This window comes from Propithecus coquereli, unplaced genomic scaffold (assembly GCF_000956105.1).
Source record: "Propithecus coquereli isolate 6110/MARCELLA unplaced genomic scaffold, Pcoq_1.0 Scaffold40, whole genome shotgun sequence".
Classification (NCBI taxonomy): domain Eukaryota; kingdom Metazoa; phylum Chordata; class Mammalia; order Primates; family Indriidae; genus Propithecus; species Propithecus coquereli.
In genome coordinates, this window is record NW_012149730.1 from 4214664 (window position 1) to 4234944 (window position 20281).

The 20281-nt window shown below is 41.5% G+C and overlaps 1 protein-coding gene across 2 annotated transcripts; it reads left to right on the plus strand.

Moving 5' to 3' along the window:
• The first annotated feature begins 3585 nt into the window (after positions 1-3585).
• NIT2 (nitrilase family, member 2) lies at positions 3586-17847 on the plus strand. Of its 2 annotated transcripts, none has more exons than XM_012652861.1 (10): positions 3586-3652; positions 5887-6005; positions 7759-7879; positions 9086-9174; positions 12337-12430; positions 13075-13149; positions 14224-14302; positions 15142-15240; positions 17243-17298; positions 17661-17847. In XM_012652861.1, the coding sequence occupies exons 1-10, from the start codon at positions 3625-3627 to the stop codon at positions 17750-17752; spliced, it is 852 nt and encodes a 283-aa protein (XP_012508315.1). In that variant the 5' UTR covers positions 3586-3624; the 3' UTR covers positions 17753-17847. The 2 variants fall into 2 exon arrangements, with proteins under 2 accessions (XP_012508315.1, XP_012508316.1); XM_012652862.1 differs by lacking the exon at positions 3586-3652 and adding an exon at positions 3828-3867.
• The last annotated feature ends 2434 nt before the right edge of the window (positions 17848-20281 follow it).

Genomic DNA, 20281 nt, shown 5'->3' on the forward strand with positions numbered 1-20281 from the left:
ACATTTTATAAACTAGGAGTAGAAGGGAACTCAATTAACCTGATAGAGGGCATCTACAGAAAATTCTCATATTGGAAAGGAAGACATTGTTGCTATTCACAGATGACATTACTGTCTGAGTTTAATAAGATCCAAAGATACAAGTTCAACATACTTTTAAAAATCATTCATATGTCCATATACTAGCAATGAACAATTGGAAACCAAAAGCTTTTTAAAAAAATACCGTTTACAGTACCCAAAACATGAAATAGCTCTGTAGAAATCGAACAAAATATGCAGGATCTGTGTGCCGAAAACTACAAAATGCTTGTGGAAGAAATCAAAGACCTAAATGAATGGAAACTGTATTGTGTTTATGGAATGGAAGATAACATAATTAAGCTCTTTCCAATTAAACTACAGATATAATTTAATTCCAATAACAATCTCAGGAGGAGTTTTTGCTAATATATAAGCTTATTCTAAATATTTTTAACACATCAACTGCTATGAGAGTTGTATTTAACTCACTCTAGTTTTGACCCTGGGACCACATGAAGCATATATAAAATCTTGTTGATGTTCTTATTGTTACAATTAATATTGACAATTCTAAAAACATGGATTAAATGAATAGAAGTCAATACATTTCATTTTTCTATTTATGTTTCAATTACACTTGAAATTTTTATTCTATTTTTGTAATAAAACACTGTGGCCTCAAGGAAAAGTTTCTGGGTCTTTTTGTGTGGCAGTCAGTGTGTTAAAGAGAAATAGGGTCTCTGTCACCCAGGCTGGAGTGCAGTGGAACGGTCATAGCTCAATTCAGTCTTAAATTGCTGGACTCAAGCAAGCCTCTTACCTCAGCCTCCTGAATAGCTGGAACTACAGGTGCACATCACCACACCTGGCTAATTTTTAAATTTTGCATAGAGACGGGTCTCACTATGTTGCCCAGATTGGTCTCAAACTCCTGGCCTCAAGCAATCCTCCTCCCTCAGCCTCCCAAAGTGCTTGGATTATGGGCATAAGCCACCACACCCAGCCCAAAAATTTACATGGAAAAGTAAAGGAAATAAAATATCCAAAACAATTTTGAAAAGTTAGAACAAAATCAGAGGACTTATGCTACCCAATTTGTGACTTACATAAAGCTACAATAATCAAGACAGATATTGGCAAAAGGACAGACATAAATAAGTGCACAAAATATGGAGTTCAAAAATAGACCCACACAAATAATGGCAATTGGTTTTTGGCAAAGTTTCAAAGGCAATTCAATTGAGAAAGGATAGGGTTTTCAACATACAGTGTTGGAACAATTGGATAGCTGTATGAATGAAGAAATGAACCTTAACCTATAACTCATACAAAAATTAAAATGGATCACATAGCTAAATGTAAAATATAAACCTATAAAACTAATAGAAGAAAACAAAATTTTTATGATCTTGGGTTAGGCCATTGTTCTTAGATACAATGCTAAAACATAATCCATAAAAGATTTTTAAAAATAAGTTTCACTATCAAAATTAAAAATTTTCCCAAAAGACACTGTTAATGGAATGAAAAGACAAGCTACATACTGGGAAAAAATACTGTACTTGCAAAACACATATCAAACAAAGGATTTATGTTCAGAATACACAAAGACCTTCAATACAACAATAAACAATTTAAAAATGGGCAAGACTTGAAGCATTTCTACAAAATAAGATGTATGGATTATAAATAGGCACATAAAAAGATGCTCAACATCATTAGCTGTAAGGGAAATACAAATCAAAACCACAATGAGATACTACTATGCACCTATTAGAGTGGCTAAAATTCAACAAACAAGTTGACAGTACCAAGTGCTGCTGAAGGTATGGAGGGAAAAGAGCACTAATATATTGCTGGTGGGAATATAAAATGGTACAACCACTCTAAACAACAGTTTGGCAGTTTCTTATAAATAAACATACATTTACCATACAACCCAACATTCCCTCTCCTGTGCATTTACCCTAGAGTAATGAAAACTTAAAACTTTTACAGTTTAAAACTTTTATAGGCTCACACATGTAATCCCAGCACTTTGGGAGGCAGAGGTGGGAGGATGGCTTGAGTCCAGGAGTTTGAGACCAACATGGGCAACATAGTGAGACTCCTGTCTCTACAAAACATTTAAAAAATTAGCTGGGCAGTGGTGCATGGCCTGTAATCCTAGCTACTCAGGAGGCTGAGGCGGGAAGATTGCTTGAGCCAGGAGTTCAAGGTTATGGTGAGCTATGATGGCACCACTGCACTCCAGCCTGGGCAATAGTGAATGACCCTGTCTCAAAAAACAAAACAAACTTACAAATTTTAAAAATAGTACAATTAACAGCTATGTGTCTTCCTATATTTAATATTTTGCCATACTTGCTTTATCCTTATATAAACATTTTCTTTGTTTTTTAGAGATGGGGGTCTTGCTATGTTGCCCAGGCTGGCCTTGTACTCCTGGGCTCAAGTGATCCTCCCACTTCAGCCTTCCAAGAACTTACTTCCTATTTGCTGACCATTTTCAAGTGTTAGACATTCTGACACTTCAACCCTAAACACCTATTTATGTACTTCCTAAGAGTAAAGACATTGTCTAATATCACATACACAAAATAATTCAAAAAAGCATTAAATATCAGTATATATGTAAATGTTCCTAATTGTCCCAATATTCGTTTATTCATTCGTTTATTTATTTTAGAGACAGAGTCTCGCTCTGTCTCCCAGGCTGGAGTGCAGTGGCACGATCACTGTAACCTCAAACTCCTGGGCTCAAGTGATCCTCCCAAAGTGATGGGATTACAGGCGTGTGCTACCGCACCCAGCCTATAGCATTCCTTTAAAAACCAGGACCCGTTTCAACATAATCTAAACTATTCCGGAGCATTCAAAAAGATAGCAAGTTTTAAAATTCATTTAATTATTTTTGATCCACAAATCTGACACGGCACAAAAACACAAAAATTAAAAAGCAACCTAATAAATATAAATGTAAAAATTCTAAAATAGTATATTAGCAAACAGATTGCAGTGTATTGAGGACTGATTTGTTGCTGAGGACATTGTGTTTGAACCCCCAGAATCTCTTTTCCCCTGCGCTTTACGAAGCAGCTTTGTAGTCAGATCCTACCGACGTCCTGCGTGCCTAAACCAACCAAGGTCATTCCGTGCCCCTCAAAGAGACTTGTTCAAATGGCTTCGGCCAATCAGCCCACGCTGGCCACAGAGGTAACGCAACCAGCTCGAAGTTCAGTCCTTTTACTGAGACTAGGCAAACGCTGCAAATCAGGGCTATTTCCGCTCTGTAGAGTCCGGTTGTTAAATATTTACCAGCACACTATCTCGACTCAGGTCCCTCCCTCTTTGCCCCATTACCTATGGAGGCATTCTTTTCTTCCGGACTGTGTATTTAATTAACCGTTTCTCGTCGGTCTATCCTGGGCAAACAGCTGGCAGCTAACACGTGCCTGGGCCACACAGGAACGCAGACACCTCCCCTCGCGGAGGAGGGCGGGACGCGGTCTCGACGCCTGGCCCCGCCCCTCGCAGCGCCGCGCCGCCGCGGCCCCGCCCCTCGTGGCGCAGCCGCCGTCCCTCCTTCTCGCTCTACCAATGGTGCTTCCCGGGAGAGCCATGGCCAGTAAGTGGCGCGGCCCGGCGCGGCGGCTGGAGCCGGTGCCGGAGGGGAGGCGTTGGGGCGGCACTGCCGGAGCATCAGCCGGCTCACCCCCGGCTCCGGGTCCCTGCCGCGCTCGCGGGCTTCCCTGACGCGGGCGTGCGCGGGGCTCGGGCGTCGCGGGACGGGGGCGGCGCGGCCGGGCGCGCGGGACGGCGGGCGGTTCTCCATGGCAAGTGGTATGGGGCTGAGTCCCTTGAGTGTTTGCAAGTGCCGTGACCTCCCCCAGCGCCACGCCACACAAAGGTGGCCAGGTGGCGCTCCCTCCCCATCTCACTTTACAGGGCGCATTTGACTTGGATTGTTGCCGTGTCACTCACTTTGTTCAGAGACTTTGTGCAGCTTTCCCCCAGCAAGTCTTCTGTTTCCTCATCTATAAAATGGTGTTAATGCTACCTCATAGAAGTTTATATGTGTGTAGGACCTGTCACATTCCTTTAAATGCTATTCCCATGTTGGTCCCTCCAAAGTTTATTTTTTTCCCTTAGTAAGGCCTCATTGTTAGATTATGATAAATACTAGGGCAGCCTTAAAAGTCATTGTATCTTCACTTTACAGAGGAGATGAAGTGACTAGTGCCTCACCCTCAGCATCGAGGAACTCCCCAATGGTGGGATTCCTCTGCTTTAGCACCTCAGCGGAGTGGGTGATTTGCAAAATGACAGGCAGTCCCCAGCCTGGTGCAGGACCCCTGTACTTGTGGGTGGGAGGGGGAAGAGAAGAAGCCATGATTATAGCCATGAGCTTCATCGTTCTCTCCCTCAGAAGCAGAGACAAAGCTCAGCTTCTGAGTTAGAGGGGAGATCTTTAGTGAGCTTGTGTGCTGTTCTAGTGACAGCTCAAAGTAACTGGTGCCCCATAGTAATCCCAGCTTTCCTTTCCTGTTTTAGTTTCCTTTGTTTTCCTCCAGATTTTGAAACCGTTTAACAAACTGCATTTAGGATTAAATTTAGCCCTTCTCCCTATGTTTAGGATAGACTAAGCAATGGGACATCTGAATTTCCTACTTGTGGTGCTAACCCTAAGGCAAAGGCCAGAGGTGGCCTAGGGGAGTTAGGGCAGGCTATTACTAATTCCTGACGTTTTGCAGAGCTCCATAGGTTGTGTGCTTTGAATCCTTTACTGCAGCCTCCCATCGGACTGTGAGCAGGAACTATGTATCAGTCAGGGTCCAGGCAATACATGGAAACTACACTAGTAACTTGAACAAAAAGAATTATTAGCCACTGAAAGGTAATTACAATAAGAGCTGAAAGAGAGCTCTAAAGAATCGAGGAAAAGCAAAGAAAGTGTATAACTACTATCTCAAGGAAGGAATAAGCTTGGAAGAGACCCTGCTCTCCTTGCACCAAGGCTGAAAACACACCTTGTTGGCAGGGCTCACAACATACTTTGTGAGGCCCAGTCCCCTTGTTCAGATAGCAGGAAAAAAGTGCTGTTAGCTTTTCTTTCTGCAGTGTCTCTGTCAACCTCTCGTGGTGTATTTTCTATTGAACGTTGTGTTCTTTTGGGCACAGGAATATTTATGGGATGAGTATAGGTTCTTGGGACCCCTACCCTGTGATCAGGCACATGTGCAGCCCAGCGACTACCGGGTGGGACCCATAGGCCTGCTATGTCTCATCTGGTGGAAGGGGAGTTGAGACAAGCGTCTTCCCTTCCCATGAGCCTACTGCCCCAATTTGCAGTGAGTGAGCAACCTCCAAGGGATTGTACTTTCTGTGCTAGGACATGCTCAGGATCTGGATTGGAGGTAGGCAGGAGGCACAAGAGTAAATAGTAAGGGTTAGGACCATATTCATACCCAGTCTTCTTACTTCAAACCATGTTCTCATTTCATTCCCCACAGTACATAGTAGGAAGCTGATTCACTTCAGATGCTTGTGCGTGATACGCGGCTTTGCCCATGGATGTTGCTCTGTCTCAAGATTTCTCAACTTCAGCACTATTAACATTTTGGGCAGAATAATTCTTTGTTGCGGGGGAGCTGTCCTGTGCATTGTAGGGTGTGTAGCAGCATCCTCGGCCTCTATCCATTGGATGTCAGTGGTGTGCCATCAGTTGTGACAATCAAAAATATCTCCAGACATTGCAGATGTCCCCCAGGGGACAAAATTGCCCTCTATTGGAGAACCATGGCTTTATCTGAATTTAGCAGTCACATCTGACAACTGTTTTCTTTTTGTCTGTGTTTTCAGCTTTCCGCTTGGCCCTCATCCAGCTTCAAGTTTCTTCCATCAAATCAGATAACGTCACTCGAGCTTGTAGCCTTGTCCGGGAGGCAGCAGCGCAAGGAGCCAAAATAGTTTCTCTGCCGGTCAGTATGGAGGCAGCCATCCTGTTCCAGACACTGTAGACCGAGCAGAATAGTGGTTGCTAGCTCTGGTTGTCCTCTCGTATCCTGGGGGTCCAGCAATGTCCCTTGGAGCCCCAGGCTTGTTCCACGTTTGACTGGAAGGTGACCTTAGCAAGGCTCTTTGTGAGATAGGATGTGCAGCAGGGTTACAGGTCTTTAACTTTAGGATCATCTACTCTGTTCAGATGAGCAAATCAAAATCCTGGTATGTTGAGGCACTTGCCTAAAGTTAAAATACTCAGTGCCTGGATACATACTTTGTTTCCTGTATAATTAAGTTTTTGTAGGACTAGAATATGTTGGTTTTAGCACTAAGCCTCCAAATTTTTTTTTAAATGACTGAAAACTGTTTAGAGACGTTTTGGAAACCTGTGATGTCTTTTCTAAAATTTTATTTTATTATTATTTTTTATTTTGATAGATTTAAGGGTACAAGTGATTTTTAGTTAAATAGATTAACTGTCTAGTGGCCTGTGGCATCTTAAAGCCAGTATGACTCTGCATCTCTTCGGTAGGTGGTTTCTTTAACAGCAGAACCAGTTGAAAGTAATACTATATTTGTTTGTCAGCGAGTACAGCATTAGCCCCAGAGAGGGGTCCCCAGATGTCAGGACATACATCTCCTGGCATCTTCTCTAAAGGCTTTGTGGGGATCACTGGGTGGATCAGTTCTCGATAGCACCTGTCCCCTACCCAGCTACGAGGCGGCAGCCTTTTACAAACCCTGGCTAAATTGGCTGGAGAATTTGCAGGGTCACACTGTGTTTTACTCAGGCTCCAGCCCGTCACAAAGTGGCCAGTGAACAGGAATCTTTAACAAGGGAGCTCGAGATCTTAATGTTAATCCAGTCTTCCTTGTGGTGCCAGTCATGGGACTCACTTGTACTTGTTACCTAATCATGGTCTCTTGTTGGTTAATGTTCCAGAGGGTAAGAGTACAAACTCCAGGAGTGAAAGCACTTGAATTCTGCACATGCCCACTTCACTGACTAACATGCATCTTGTATAAGCTGGCAATCTTTGGGCTTGAGGTTCCTAGCACAGTGCCTGGTACCTAGATGAGCTCATTAAATGCAGAACGAATGAATTAGAGTTGAAGTGTATTCTTTTTTGCCTTTGTTTTCTGACATGTCACAGAGCTGTTAAAGACACACAGTACCCTACATGGGTGAGGGATGAGAGACGTCGTAGGATCAGCAAGATAGTGCTGGAAGGGAACTTAGAAACAGCTCATTTTACTGATGAGGAAACCTCTTAACCTCTGTGACTTTCAAAGCTTTTCTATTTTTTTCATACACGGGTTTTATTGCTTTACATAGTAATATAATTTTGAGCTTTTGCATTCATCCTAACATCCAAAGTCATGTGAGTGAGCCTGATTTGTAGTGGGGCCTGGTTGCGCAAGGTTGGGAACTTGTTCTCCTACAGACTCAAGACAGAAGCAATCTAGCTTCTGCCAGGATGACCAGGACCTGGTAAAACTCATATGATTTGTGTTTTCTGTCCCCTCCTGTGCTAGCTGCCTAGTCTTGCCTGTGACCACAGGCTCTTCAGCCCTGTGCTGTCAGTGTTTTTCTTATTAGCTGTCTGTGTTTTACTCCTTTAAGTGAGAGCAGAGCTAGACGCAGCAGCTTTGTCCTCTTAGAGCAGAACTTTAAAATGAGTTGAGTGTTTTGGTGTTTTTTTTCCCTTTTCTCTGCCAACATTATTCTAGGAATGCTTTAATTCTCCATATGGCACGAAGTATTTTCCTCAATATGCAGAGAAAATTCCTGGTGAATCCACACAGAAGCTTTCTGAAGTAGCAAAGGAATGCAGCATTTATCTCATTGGAGGTAACTTCCTACCTACAGGGAATAATGGCCTGAACATTAAAAACAGCTGAGTGAGCTGGGCATAGTGGCGCACACCTGTAGTTCTAGCTACTCAGGAGACTGAAGTGGGAGGATAGCTTGGGCCTAGGAGTTTGATCCCAGCCGAGGAAACACGGTGAGACCCTGTCTCCAAAAACAAACAAAAAACAACTGAATGATTTATGTTGTTACATTGAAAGTGTGGAACACAATTCAGCCATTGAAAAGAATGAGGTAGATCTATATGTAGTAATGTGGAAGGATTTTCAAGACATAACTATTTAGTGGAAACAAACCAAATTCAACATGATATGAACAGAGTATTCTCGTTCAGTTCAAAGCCCCACACGAGAAGACTATATTTTTATATGTAGTTATGTAGGTAAAGGCATAGTAAATATTGGAGAAGGACATGCAACAAACTGACAATGAGCATTTTCTCTGGAGACGGAGTGGGAGTACAGGAGCAGGTAGAAATGTGGAAGGAGAAATCATAACTGTGTGTCTTTTATTGTACTAATACAGGATTGAGAAAACTTGTTTTCATAGAGGCCACATTCATAAAGGTAGCTTTATTTGTATGGTTTGGGGATAAATTTTAAAATGTTCTATTTGCTTAAATAAAAAATAAGCACAGCAAAACTCAGTTCAATAAACACAGCAAATAAAATAATTTCTATGTTATGATATGTTAAGGATTAGAAATGAAGAGGTGGGGAAGCTAAGGCAAAGCAAGAAGCATAGCAGTGGAACTGCATGCAGAGACCGAGAGACTTGTGACTTCACCTTCTTACCTTGAAGCCTTTTGGGCTACTGTTGTGTTGCAGGACCTGGTGAATTTAAGTTGAGCAATAGGAAATTCTTCGTTTTGCTCTAATGCTACAGATTAAGTGTTACTCAAGATCATGGCTGAATTTCAGGAACATTTTGGTTATTTTTTAAACCTGTCTTTGGCATCTGACCTAATTATATTTCATCTACACTCTAGAGTTTATCTCTGGAAGATCATAGTCAAGAAAAAAAAAAAACATGGTTACATAACCCTTAGAGGATAGTAAACTTTATTGTTGGACCCAAGTGACAAATTTATCAGGCCTTGACTGTTATCACAAAAGAATTGCTCTATTCTTTTTAAGATCCTTTTTCTTATTGTTTTGTATGCCTGTATATTTCTTCTCTCAATAAAAGGTTCCATCCCTGAAGAGGATGCTGGGAAATTTTATAACACCTGTGCTGTGTTTGGGCCTGATGGAACTTTACTAGTAAAGTACAGAAAGGTATGTGGGGAATGTGGCATCTTTGCTATGAAGTCCCCTAGTCCCTCTCATTATATTGTATATGTGTCAGGCTTTTGACTGCTTGGCAAAGGTGGCTATTCTTGGTCATTTCCATATTTCTATCCATTTTAGACTTAACCTGTCAATTTCTGCAAAGGAACAACCTATAGGAATCTTTATTAGGATTTCATTGAATATATAAAGACCAATTTAGGAAGAGTTGACATCTTTGCAGTATTAAATGCACATACATTTAGTATTGTTACGTCTTCCTGATGAATTGATCCTTTTATCATTACTTTTTATTTTTCTTGTAACACCCCTTATCTTGAAGTCTGTTTTATCTCTGCTGTCACTATAGCCACTCCAGCCTTCTTTTTTTTTTTTTTTTTTTTTTTTTGAGACAGAGTCTCACTCTGTTGCCCGGACTAGAGTGCCATGGCATCAGCCTAGCTCACAGCAACCTCAAACTCCTGGGCTCAAGCAATCCTACTGCCTCAGCCACCCGAGTAGCTGGGACTATAGACATGTGCCACCATGCCCGGCTAATTTTTTCTATATAGATTTTTAGTTTTCCAAATAATTTCTTTCTATTTTTAGTAGAGACGGGGTCTCGCTCTTGCTCAGGCTGGTCTCGAACTCCTGACCTTGAGCGAGCCACCCGCCTCGGCCTCCCAGAGTGCTAGGATTACAGGCGTGAGCCACCGCGCCCGGCCTCACTCCAGCCTTCTTACGTGTACTCTGCCTGGTATGTGGTTTTCTAATCTACTTTCAACCTATATATGTTTTTATATTTTAAGTGGTTCTCTTATAGACAGCATATAGTTAGGTCTTACTTTTTTATTCATTCTGACAATCCGCCTTTTAACTGGAGTGGTTAGTCCATTTTTTTTCTTTGTTCCTTTTTTCTGCATTCTTTTGGATTAATTGAATATTTTTTAGAATTCCATTTTAATTTATCTGTTGTCTTTTTATTACTAGTTTTACCTCTTTGCTTTTTTTTCCCCAGTTGCCTTGGGAAGTATATTATGTATCTTTAACTTGTCACAGTCTACTTAGTGTTAATATTGTATCACTTCATGTGAAATCGAAGAGCCTTGCAGTGGTATAGGTCCATTTCCTACCTTCCTGCCCCTATTCTTTTATGCTTTAGTTGTCATTTGTAGCCCATGTACAGATTTTATAAATCCTGTAAAACAATAATTTTTTCTTTTATAAAAAATTTTTTTTGAGACAGTCTCTTGCTCTGTTACCTGGGCTAGAGTGCCATGGCATCATCCTAGCTCACAGCAACCTCAAACTCCTGGGCTCAAGCGATCCTCCTGCCTCAGCCTCCCGAGTGGCTGGGACTGCAGGTGTGTGCCAGCACGCCCAGCTCATTTTTTCTGTTTTCAGTAGAGATGGGGTCTAACCCTTGCTCAGGCTGGTCTCAAATGCCTGAGTTCAAGAAATTCCTCATCTCGGCCTCCCAGAATGTTAGGATTACAGGTGTGAGCCACTGCGCCTGGCCTCAAACACCAAACTCTTATCTCCTTTGCAAGGTGGGCAGCAACTTTAGCTTCTCTGTTCTGTCTGAAGTTTTTAGCCTTAGCTAGGCTGCTTGTAAGCTACTCCATTCATATTTAATTAATTGGTCAGCCAGAGATTTGGAAAGATTTTATATGTAGAATTTAGGGCTCTCCCTCTTTGGCTTTCTGCTTTTTAGGATTTCCTCGCTCACTTTCCAGCTGCTACCACTCAATCCTGTGCTTCTTTAAGCCAGTATAATTATGGATAGTTTTCATAACCACTCGTAACAGCTACTAGGTCCTTACTTAATATCTGTAAACAAATAGGAAGCTCACCCAGTGCTATTCCCGTCTTCCATGTGTTGCCTTCCCTTCAAGTATTGCCTGCTTTTGGTCATTCCTCAGTGCTTTACGTACTTGTGCCTTGCCTTTTATTTTGTCCAGTGTTCATAGTTAAGAGAGCTGGTCTGATAGGAGCTATTCTGTCGGTGCAGGAAGAACAGCCAGCATTAGACTATGAACCCAACTCTTTGAAGTGTATCTTTTCAGTATTGAGTTCTCCAGTCCATGAATATAGTATATATCCTGACATTTATTAGGCTTTCTTTAATTTCTCTCAATTTATTTTTATAGTTTTTTGGATATAGCCTTATGCATCGTTTTTCAGATTTATTCCTGTGTTTTTTGATGCTCTTTCATTTTCCATTTCTTGCTTATATATAGAAGTACAATAAGTTTTTAAAATATTGACCTTGTATATAGCAACCTTGCTAAACTCATTAATTCTGACAATTTATCCGTAGTTTCTTTTAGTTCCTAGGTACACAGTTATATCATCTGAGAATAGTGATGGATTCCATTTTTTTCTTTGTAATCATACTTTTTTACTCCTTTCTTTTCCTTGCTCTTTGTTTAGGATCTCTGGTACAATGTTGAGTAGCAGGTAACCTTGTCTTGTTCCCAATCTCAGAGGGAAGGTTTTCAGTATTTCACCATTAAGTATGATGTTTGTTTAGGGTTTTTACAGAATTCTTTATCAGATTAAAAAGTTCCCTTCCTAGAAGAGTCTTTTTGTTTTGCTTTTGAATCATGAATGGCTGTAGAAGTTTACCAAATGCTCATTATGCATCTGTTGAGATGATCATATGATTTCTCTTCTTTATTTTGTTATTGTGGTAAATTACAAAGATTGATGTTCTAACGTTGAACCACATTTGTTTTCCTTGAATAAATCCAATTTTGAAGTGATGCATTATTCTTTTTATATATTGCTGAATTTGGCTCACAAAATTTTTACCTGTTTTTAAATAGTTACCCTCTCCTTCCAGTTTATCAGTTTATGAGAGTTAGCATTTATATTGACTAAAAAGCTACACATTAATTACCCCCCATGAGAAACCTGGACATTGATTTGCATACCACATGGATGTAGGAGTTGTAAAAACTACAGCATCATTGTTCCAGTTTCCTGTGATAGAATTCATTTTGATAATATGTCAGCCAGGTTGTGGGATGGATTATGGGCAGGTTGTGGGTGCCGTTTGTATAGTTGATCTTAGAGCACCTCAGGTATCTCCCCATGGAAAAATAACTGTAACTACTGTCCTGAATCCTGCTGGAAAAGAGGTAACCAAATCAGTTATTTGTGATGCAGATCCATCTGTTTGACATTGATGTTCCTGGGAAGATTACATTTCAAGAATCTAAAACACTGAGTCCAGGTGATAGCTTCTCCACATTTGATACTCGTACGTACCAGATAAGTTTGCCTCTTCTAGCAATCTCAGTAGAAGACGATCTGGTATTCCTTTCTTTCTTTTCATTTCTTTCCTCAACTCTTCCCTCCACTCCCCTCCTTTTCCCTTCTCTTCCTCCCCCTCCCTTTCCTCCTCTTTCTTTCATTCTTTCGTTCTTTTGTTCTTTCTTTCTCTCTCTTTCTCTTTTTCTCTCTTTTCTTAATGTCTTTACTTTTTTTTTTTACACAACCTGACTGAGGGATCAGAAGTGAGAAGGAGAATAATCAGAGATGTGGGAAGTTCAGGCTTAATCGAGAACTAAGGATTTGGCATCATTTTGCTATTTCATTTGATCATAACCTCCTATTATTATTCCCAGAGTATACTTACTAGGCCATAATGGAACACCTCCCACCTATCTAGGAACACCTAGATAATAAGCATTCAATTGGAATGAATTTCTCATCTCTACTCTGCTGACACAAATGATGAGAAATCAAGTAGGAATGAGCTTATAAATTGTCTTTGAATCTTCAGGTCCTGTGTTAATTTATCTCATCAGTGTTTTATGATCATTATGTCATGGATGCTTTTCCTTGCCACCCCATGCTTTAGGAAGTTAACTTTGCATTTGTGTATTTTCTGTTTGGAAACAGCTTACTGCAGAGTGGGTCTGGGCATCTGCTACGACATGCGATTTGCAGAGCTTGCACACATCTATGCACAGAGAGGTGAGGCAGCACAATAGTTGTGTTATGTGGGTGCTTAGAGGTTTGGTTCTGGGCTGGTCTCTGTGGGCTGGGGGCAGCCCTTAGTCAAAGAAGCCAGAGAGGTGTCTTAATCTCTCCATCTCTACCCTTCCACCCCCATGTGGCTTTTCACACTTTTGCTGTATACGGATGGTAGGGTTCTTTGGTTGTAGCTAAGGTAGGAGCTATGCTCCTAAATACCTGCTCTACCCTTCGAATCCTTCCTGTTACTGTGTTGAAAAGAATCACTGGGAGCCCAGTAGAAATGAAGACATGGTCTACACTCTCATGCATTTCACCACTCAGTACTCCTAGCCAGGGGTGGGGAACCCACGGCCTTGGGGCCACATGTGGCCTTTTAACTGAATCCAAATTTTACAGAAAAAATTCTTTTAATAAACCAAAGCAAAGGATATGATTTCTGTTTCCAACTCTGCCCCTTAATTGGTGCAGTACTTTCATTAAATCATTTACCCTCTAGAGCAGCATGGTTCTCAATTTAATCATAGGAATGATTTGAGGATTAAAGATAAAGCCCCTCATGTGATACTCAACAAATATTAGCATCCTTACCAGACTGCTTGAAACTACTTCCAATTCAGCTGTCACTTACAGCGAAGTGGGTAAAAATGGTTTGATTGCCTGCCTAGCACAAGCTGCAGGTTCGTGGGCTCTGGGGTCAACAGTCTCTGTAGAGCCTTATCAATAAACATTAAGGCAACTACTCTGCCCCTAATTTCAGTTGAAAATAATGACAAAACATGGTCCTTGGCCATGCAGAGCTGACATATGGTGCAGAGAGAAATTTGAATGACAGTTCTCTACTCTTTTCAAGTGAAGTCACATGTTGTGATTTTGATTATCAATACCACTTCTCTTGTGTGTCTAAATTCAGAGCCACATCTTAATGCTGCTCTCACTGCCTGACTTGGCTATCATCTTTTTGTGCTTGGGAAAGTTTGAGTTTGGTCCCTGCTGGGTAAGGAACAATGGAAGGGGCTAGTGTCAACAGGTTTTGACCTGTACCCACTGCTCTTTGGCTTTTCTTTCCCCAAGGCTGCCAGCTGTTGGTGTATCCTGGAGCTTTCAATTTGACCACTGGACCAGCCCACTGGGAGTTGCTTCAGAGAGGCCGGTAAGAAAGGAACCATATATGCAAGCATCTCAGTGTTTTTTTGTTTGTGGAAAGATTTCCAGTTTAATGGAAGCACCAGCCTTCCATCCTGATATGGAATTCTGCCCTGGTATCCAAATGCAGCTGAAAAGGATGAATCCACAAGGAGGGCTTCTGCTGCTGGGCACCTTCTCAGAAGCCACAGCACCATGCAGTCCTGCAAGGTGCATTGCTCTGACAAGGCACTCTGTTCTCTCTGCCACCTTAACTTGCTGTAACCAGAGAAGCGCTTTTCTCCTACAGTACAGCTTGTCATATGCCAGGGTTTCTTAACGGTGGCATTGTTGACATTTTGGACCAGATACTTCTTTGCTGTTGGGGGCCATCCTGTGCGTCGTAGAATGTTTAGCGGCATCCCTGGCCTCTACCTACTAGATGCCAGCAGCAACCCCTTAGTCGTGACTATCAAAAAGGTCTCCAGACATTGGCAAATCTGGTGGGCAAAATCACCCCTAGTTGAGAACCACCGGCTTATGCAATAAAATACTTTTTTTTTAATTTTATTTTTATTCTTCTATTTTTTTTTTTAAGACTAGTCAAATAGTAGTGAGGAGGGGAGAAAGTGGTAGAACAAGGAGTTCAGTCTGTAACTGTGAACAATAAACTGATATAACTCACTACCTTTGGACTAGCCACAATAAGATACTTTTTGAAGAGAAGATTCTATGCTTTGGCTTCCTTCTACGTCTGAGTCAGCCTGTACTGTCTTATTTTTTAAAAGAAGGTTCTATCCCCTTGGGATAGAAAAATGTTGCAGATCTGTAGTATATGATCTACCTCTTTCTCTCCATTGACTACAGGGCTGTTGATAATCAGGTGTATGTGGCCACAGCCTCTCCTGCCCGGGATGACAAAGCCTCCTATGTTGCCTGGGGATACAGTACCGTTGTGAACCCTTGGTGAGTGAGGACAGGCTCAGTAGGAGCTTGAGAGATGCCACATGGGCTGGTGGGTGGTCTGGTTCCTGAGCAGCCAAGCGCCCACCTCACTCCCAGTTCCCCTCACGTCTTGCCAGGTTTCTACCTATCTCTGTCAGAGAAGCTTGAAAACTATATGAGAAAGAAATCGTCCTGCTCTTAATTGAGTCTTTGGCCTTAGCCCTCTTCTGAGTTTCTAGGTGACCTTCATTCTCAGTCAGACCTGGATCACATGAGAAAACAATGAAACCGTGACAGGCAGGTGGTTTTAGTAAGAGTCTCCCAAACTCTTGGCTTTTCATTAAAATTTAGGCTGGCTGGCTGGTCCTAGAGCAGGAGTGAGTTACAGGGTGAGAACTTTGCTCCCAGCATAATAAGCAGAGGAGCAGGGAGGATTTCCATAAGGGAAACTGGAACCCTATCCCCTGTGAAAGGGTAAAGCATTTTATTACTCAGTGAAACCAGCACATAAATCTGCCCAGATGCACGTGCCGTCATATGCTAACTTGTGCACCTTACAGTCTGTACAGTTTACATCGTACTTTCACACATAGGATCTCAGCTTGAACTCTCGGGGACTTGTCCTTATTAAGCTCAGTTTATAGGTGGTAGAATTGCAGTTCACAGAGAAAGTGGCTGGAACTGGTGTTTGGCCTGGAGGACTTTTGCCTTTACAGCTTGGACTTATTCCACACTACTTCTCTGTATAAATACACGCACACGCTGTATGTAATTCTACAGTTCAGGATAAGTATACCAGTGACGAGACTGAGAAGAGTTAACTGTCACTGTGGAGTCCCTAAAGGTTCTCTCTGACTTTATAGGACACAGAGATCAATGTGTGTGGTGGGGAGGCCTTGGAAGATGTGACTAGTGAGAGATTCTTAGTGTCCTCCTGACTGTTACAGTTAGTGGGCATTGGAGGACTGTAGGGATTAAGTCGGCTTGAAAGTTTTCTTGAACTTGCTTCAAGTTCTACTGTCCAGTTGTTGGTGCTAGTCCTGGCCTCTGCCTTCCGGGCAGCTCTGCTTCACGGCGATCCTATGGATCTCCTGATCATGTTGGCTGCTTCTGACACGCAGTACTTGTATATGACTTATCTTTATTTTTTCCTTCTGCAGGGTTGGGGGCCCTCTGCTTATACTGACATTGGGGTGGGTGTCTGAGGTTAACAAAGAGATCTTTGAATGCCAGGGCAAACAGGGAAGAATTAGAGAAGAACAGAAAAGAATTCAGTTACATGGCATTAATGGTGGCGTTTGTGCCAAAAATCTATTTGCGGCTATCTGGTAAATGGAACCAGTTATTATGTCAGTTTACTTTGGAGAACTTTCATTTCTGTATATATGTGTTTGAACCAACCCTGCTCTGGGCCAAGAGACTAAGCACTGGAGGTAGTTCTCCAGGTCACCCGTCCCCTGGGTTTGTGAAACAGTGTTGCTGCTCCCGAGTGGAGGCTCCTGCGGTGTGTGGTTCCCCTGCCACTTCTGCCCAGACCCCACAGGTTGAAATCTTCCCCTCAAATCTGAAACTGAAGACGTGGTAGGGTAGCAGCCCGGCAGGTGTGAAGGGCAGATCTCCACTGCCCTTGTAAAGGGTCTCACTAAAATACACTGTCAAGGGCATGGGGTGGAGCTTCCTGTTGATTGTAGATAGCTCTATTCCCAGACCTTTACAATAATCGAATAACTACCATCTCCTAGCAGTTTGCAGTTTATAAAACATACTCAATAATAGTTTTCTCACTAAGCCCTCATAGAGCTTATGTTTCTACTTTATAGATTAGGAAATGGAGATTCAAAATGACCTTTCACAAGGTCATGGAGTTACTTAAATAATAGAACAGGAATTTATACCCCTCTCTTCTTGTTTTAAATCTCAGTTTCTTTCCCCTTTGGCCTGCGAGATAGGTAGGAAAAACGTAGAGATCTTGAATATCACCCAAATCAGGGAATCCATTGATTTTCCACTGCCTCTTTTTCAGGGGGGAGGTCCTAGCCAAAGCTGGCACAGAGGAAACGATCGTGTATTCAGATATAGGTAAGACTTGCCCAGGCACAGTTTCTAGGTCTCTGGTGTTCCCATTGCTCTGAGGCCAGATTCCTTAGCTGTGTAGTCTCTGTCACTTGGAAGGGCTCCTTTATTCCCCCTCCTCATTTATCCTTGAGGATATTCTAGGGTCTGCTTCTCTGGCCAAGCCCTGGGGGTTATAGCTCAGTTTGAGTTTTCTTGGTTTGATTTGAAATGGTGCCAGTGCCAGGCCGTCTGTGCATCTGGACAAGCCTGTTTGTTACTAAGTTACTTGCTGAGACTCTGGTGGTTTTTACAGTCTGAGGGAAAAAAATCTCCTTGGTTAGTGAGGAATTGCAAATTATTAACAGTGCACTTTCCTGTTTTTGCAGACCTGAAGAAGTTGGCTGAAATACGCCAGCAAATCCCCATTTTTAGACAGAAACGATCAGACCTTTATGCAGTAGAGATGAAAAAGTCCTAAAGTTTATGTTTCCAACGTGTTGTGAAACAGGAAGATATGATTCTGCAACATGATCGACTCCCTGTTGAATTCCTTAATGGAGATCCTTTTTTTTTTTTTTTTTTAATTTCAGCCTTTTCCTTCCCAGGGAGCTCTCTATTGAGATGACGGAGCCTCAGCACACTGACATTCTCCATACCACATTAAGTAGTTAAAAAGGATGTAGGCTAGAGCCTATGAGCCAGAAGACGAGGCTGGCTCTGAAGCTTCTTCTATTCTTAAGTTGCCTCAAAGCAGTTGGTAAAAGTGTCAGATCTTGGTTTCCTGGTGGTTGATTCACCTAATACAAATATATTTGCATCATTGGACCTGTTATCCCACTTGTTGGAGTTGGAATGCATTATCTAGAGAACTTGGTCTGGTGCTGTTCTTTTCCAGGCAGTACCTTAAAGTTCCATTTTTGGTCCATCAGTAGCTATAGGAAGCAAGGTGGTAGATCTTTGGTGTTTGTCGGAGGAGGTGGGAGCCCCTTCCTTCCTAGCAGTTTTTGGGCTCCTCAAATTCTGGAAGGGGCTAATCATTCAACCCCAGACCCTCCTGGTCTTGGGGCAAAGACTGGGTCAACAGTGAGCCTTATGGGAGAATGGCAGTGGTGGCCCTTGGTGAAGGCAATTTATCAATCTCTGCAAAAGATTTTTTTGATAGTGTTAAGTGTCTGAAAGTCTCACTTTTTCTTTTTGCTTTTTTCCCTAAAAACACTTTCTAGCTCCATAGATAAAGAACCACTAAGCCTAGTGGTTATTAGACTTTTTGGTCTCAGAATCCTTTTGCACAATTAAAAATTAAGGACTGAGCTGGGTGTGGTGGTACACACCTATAGTCCCAGCTACTTGGGAGGCTGAGGTGGGAGGATTGCTTAAGCCCAGGAATTGGAGTCTAGCCTGAGCAACATAGTGAGACCCTATCTCTTAAGAAAAATAAAATTAAGGACTTCAATGAGTTTTTGTTTATATTTGTTATAGGTAATGATGGGCTGATAATTGTTTAACAACTAGCTGTCTGGGAAAAAAAAAGCCCCGATTTTGCTGATTTCTGTGGTATAAATAGTTTACCATGGCTGAGTTCAAGCTATCAACATGATCCCTCTAAACAGAGTTGGGAGTAGATGTGCACAATCAGCTCTTATGAGCTGGTGCAATCCTGCTCTAGCACGCCACTGGTTTTAGATAGATATTTACTATATTGGAAAATATAACAGCAAAATTTAAAACGATACGTGAGCACACATTCTATTAGCTGTAAAAAGTGCAGGCATCATGTGTCATTTAACCTTTGGAAAACAGCACTGTAGACTCAGAATAAGAGTGAAAAAAATCAGTGAGTCTTAGAATTAATTTTTAAATTTATAATTGACACATAATTGTAATTTAAATTGACTTTTTAAAAAAATTAAGTACAACTTATTAAAACTTTACATATAGAGCCATAAACCACTTCAATCAAGATAATGAGCATATTTGCACCCCCAAAAGTGTCCTTGTGGTCTTTTATAATCTCTCTGGCTACTCCTCTATCCTCAATCACTGATAAGCTTTATCACTACAGATTAGTTTGCATTTTCTAGATTATGTAAAAATGGAATCATGCCATATACACTATATATATTTTCTCTCATCGTAGTTATTTGGAGATTCATCTGTGTGTGCATCAGTAATTCACTTCTTCTTCATTACTGAGTAGTATTCCATTGTATGGGTATACCACAATTCATTTATCCATTTACTGCTGATGGGCCTTTGGGCTGTTTCCAGGTTTTGGCCATTGTTAATAAAACAGCCTCACAGATCCATTTAAAGGATGTCAGGAACTTTCAGGTAACCCTAGACTGCACTTAGAGTACCACTGCTCTGTATCCTAGCAGGCCCACAGACAAATCGTTATACTTTGTAAATTTAGCATAAACCATTTTTTAAAAGTAGAAAATCTCACAATAAAGCCCACATCTGTAAGAATGATGAAAGAAAGATCTGGTTGATGTGGATGTGTGGAGCCTAGGAGACCTCCCCTCTTGGATTTTCCCTTATTCTCCAAAGAAATCCCTAAGAATTTCCTCCAAAGAGCTGCTCGGAATAGTTTGAAAACAGTGGACAAGCCATCCTAGCTCTCTTGATGCTATGGAAGCAGAGACACTTTAACTTGATGTAGCATTCCTATGACAGATAAGGCTGCATGCTAAAGTTTGTGTTTTTATTTCATTAAATGAATTGTCTTCTTATTCTTTTAGTGTCATATCAGGTGATCTTGCCTTCTGGTACACTCAAAAAGTATAAAAAGTGAATAAAGTAGGTATCTCCTGTAATTAGTATATAACATTTTATTCTTAGAAAGTGTATGGTAACCTGGCCCTTGATTTTACCTTTTGGGAAGTGGAATCTCATCAAAATAAACCCTGGATTCCCACCTAGAGTGGGAGAACATTGCAATCTAAGGCCATGAAAAAGATCTAATTAACTGCCATTCCCCTGTACTCCCTGACTTTCTAATGAATTA

Coding starts and splice junctions, on each gene's coding strand:
- NIT2 (XM_012652861.1), top strand. CDS start 3,625: ATGGTGCTTCCCGGGAGAGCCATGGCCA. Junction 7,880..9,085: donor CAGCATTTATCTCATTGGAG/GTAACTTCCTAC, acceptor TCTCAATAAAAG/GTTCCATCCCTGAAGAGGAT. Junction 17,299..17,660: donor GATCGTGTATTCAGATATAG/GTAAGACTTGCC, acceptor CTGTTTTTGCAG/ACCTGAAGAAGTTGGCTGAA.